Below are 2016 nucleotides of genomic sequence, written 5' to 3'. Positions count from 1 at the left end.
GGGTGGAAATACAAATAATATGTGGACATTCTATTTTAAAGCCCAGATGAATACTGTACTTTAAACCATAAAACCAACAAATGAATCAATTTATTTTTAAAGCAAATGTCTCCTTTTCAACTCACCTTGTCCATTCTGTCTCTTTCCACCCCAAACCGACCTCCGTAGCCATGGGATGCTTTGGGCCCAGATTCCATCTCCTTTTTCTTAAGAATATCATGCTCCTCTGACACTTTGTTCCTTAGCTGATGAATGCTGAAAGTAACCACATGTTAGAGACTCATCTAACACAAGAAGTCAATGAACCCTCCTTCCCCAAAAAATGGGAATCTAGAGGTGTATTCTGTTTATTTCTAGCAATAACCTGAGCCCCCAAAGTATACCAACTCTGGATCTGGTAGTAGGAGATTAGTGTGGCCTGCATACCATGGCCTGATTTACACTTTTCATAGTGAATAGTATTTCTTCTAGTCTATTATTTTGCTCATTAAATAACGTGTTGATATTTATTCCCATTTTTCATGTTCTTAAATATTAGAGGATAATGATACCTACATTCTAGTATCTAAGAAGTTATTTTCCTCTCTGAATGGATTTGCTTTCTAGCAATTAGGTCTTCCATCTTAAAAAGCAAAAAATATTCCTACACCCTTTTACCCACACATCCTAGCCCCGTGAGTCTACCTTAAGGAAATAATTTTAAATATGGAAAAGCTTAATGTCTAATGATATTCACTGAAACATTGCACATAGTGATAGCAAGAACCAAGAAACAATTTATATGGCCAATAACTGGGTAATAGTTAAGTAAATCATAACATTACCTCTTAATGGCATACTAGGAAGACATTAAAAACGATGGTTATAAAAAATGCAACATTGAGAAATTTATCTACATATTAAGTATTTTGTGTATTGTCTTGTCATAAATGAACGCTTTCAAAGTGTTGCAACAATTAGTGATAAGAATGAATTCTTAGAAACATTTGGGCAAGAGAACCTTAAATTAAAAATCTGACTTCTTACAGCAAGAAATGGAGTTTAAGGGATTGAGATAGTGATGTTACCAGAAATTCACTAGCTCAGGAAAATCAGATACATTGGTTACAGGTAGAATGGCTATCTCACAGCAGAAATTCTCCTTTTTCATGGAAGAATAGATCCATCTGGTGGCCTTGTAGTATAAGCCCACTAAAGGTCTTTTTAAAAAGCCTTCTCAGGTTTAGTCAAGTTAATTTTAGAAAGCTGGCTTTGGACCAGATGAAATTAAACTAAGTGCTGGAAGAACCCTCTGTTCCTGTGCCTGCTCTAAACTCTCTGGCAGCAGTGAAGGCAGAGAGATCCTGTGTTGCCAGTTCAACGACACCAATATTTTAGAACTGTCTGTGTCAAAAAAGCTATTGGTTCCAAGAACATGTAAATGACTGATATTTCCCAACCAAAATATTTAGATGAAGAATGAAGAAAACGGGGCTAAACATTACTCTTAAATGGGAAAAGTCTGTAAAGTTTTAATGAGTCTAATGATTGCTACATGGGTCATAACTATATTATAGTTGAAACAAGTTTTTAAAAGAGATTAGAAAATGAGATTCAGGAATACCCACCTACTGGATGACAGCAAGGCTAGTCAGAGAATTATGCCAATGGACAATATAATTTGAATGAAAACTCTGGGGCTGAAGAAGACTAACTTCTTATCAAATTCTTTAGAATATAGCTGAAGCCACTCTAAATAGATCTTAATTTTATCATTCATTCAATAAATATTAATTAAATATTAAACTTTTGAGTGTGAGGTACTATTAAGCCCTGAGGACACAAAATGATTAATGTTTGGAGATAGCATTCAGGTGGAAGAGACAAAATAAAAAATTACACTTCATTGTGTTTAGTGGCATATCAAAGAAACTTTACTATTCCAGGACTTAATGTATTCACATAAATTAACTCTCAAATACCTATTTTAAGTTTTAAAATACCTTGGATTGATAAAGCAATGCAGTTCATGTGAAC

General features: G+C 34.3%; 1 protein-coding gene across 2 annotated transcripts in view; it reads right to left on the bottom strand.

Annotated features, from left to right (window-relative positions):
• The window catches only part of HCLS1 (hematopoietic cell-specific Lyn substrate 1), a 36721-nt gene that overhangs the window by 22746 nt on the left and 11959 nt on the right, over nucleotides 1-2016 (bottom strand). For both annotated transcript variants that reach the window (XM_011372303.1, XM_011372214.1), the window contains one exon: nucleotides 126-255. In XM_011372303.1, the coding sequence (XP_011370605.1) occupies nucleotides 126-255 (130 nt within the window). The remainder of the gene's footprint in view (nucleotides 1-125; nucleotides 256-2016) is intronic.

Source organism: Pteropus vampyrus, unplaced genomic scaffold (genome assembly GCF_000151845.1).
Source record: "Pteropus vampyrus isolate Shadow unplaced genomic scaffold, Pvam_2.0 Scaffold1, whole genome shotgun sequence".
In the NCBI taxonomy this organism is placed as follows: domain Eukaryota; kingdom Metazoa; phylum Chordata; class Mammalia; order Chiroptera; family Pteropodidae; genus Pteropus; species Pteropus vampyrus.
This window is presented reverse-complemented; position numbering and strand designations above follow the sequence as displayed.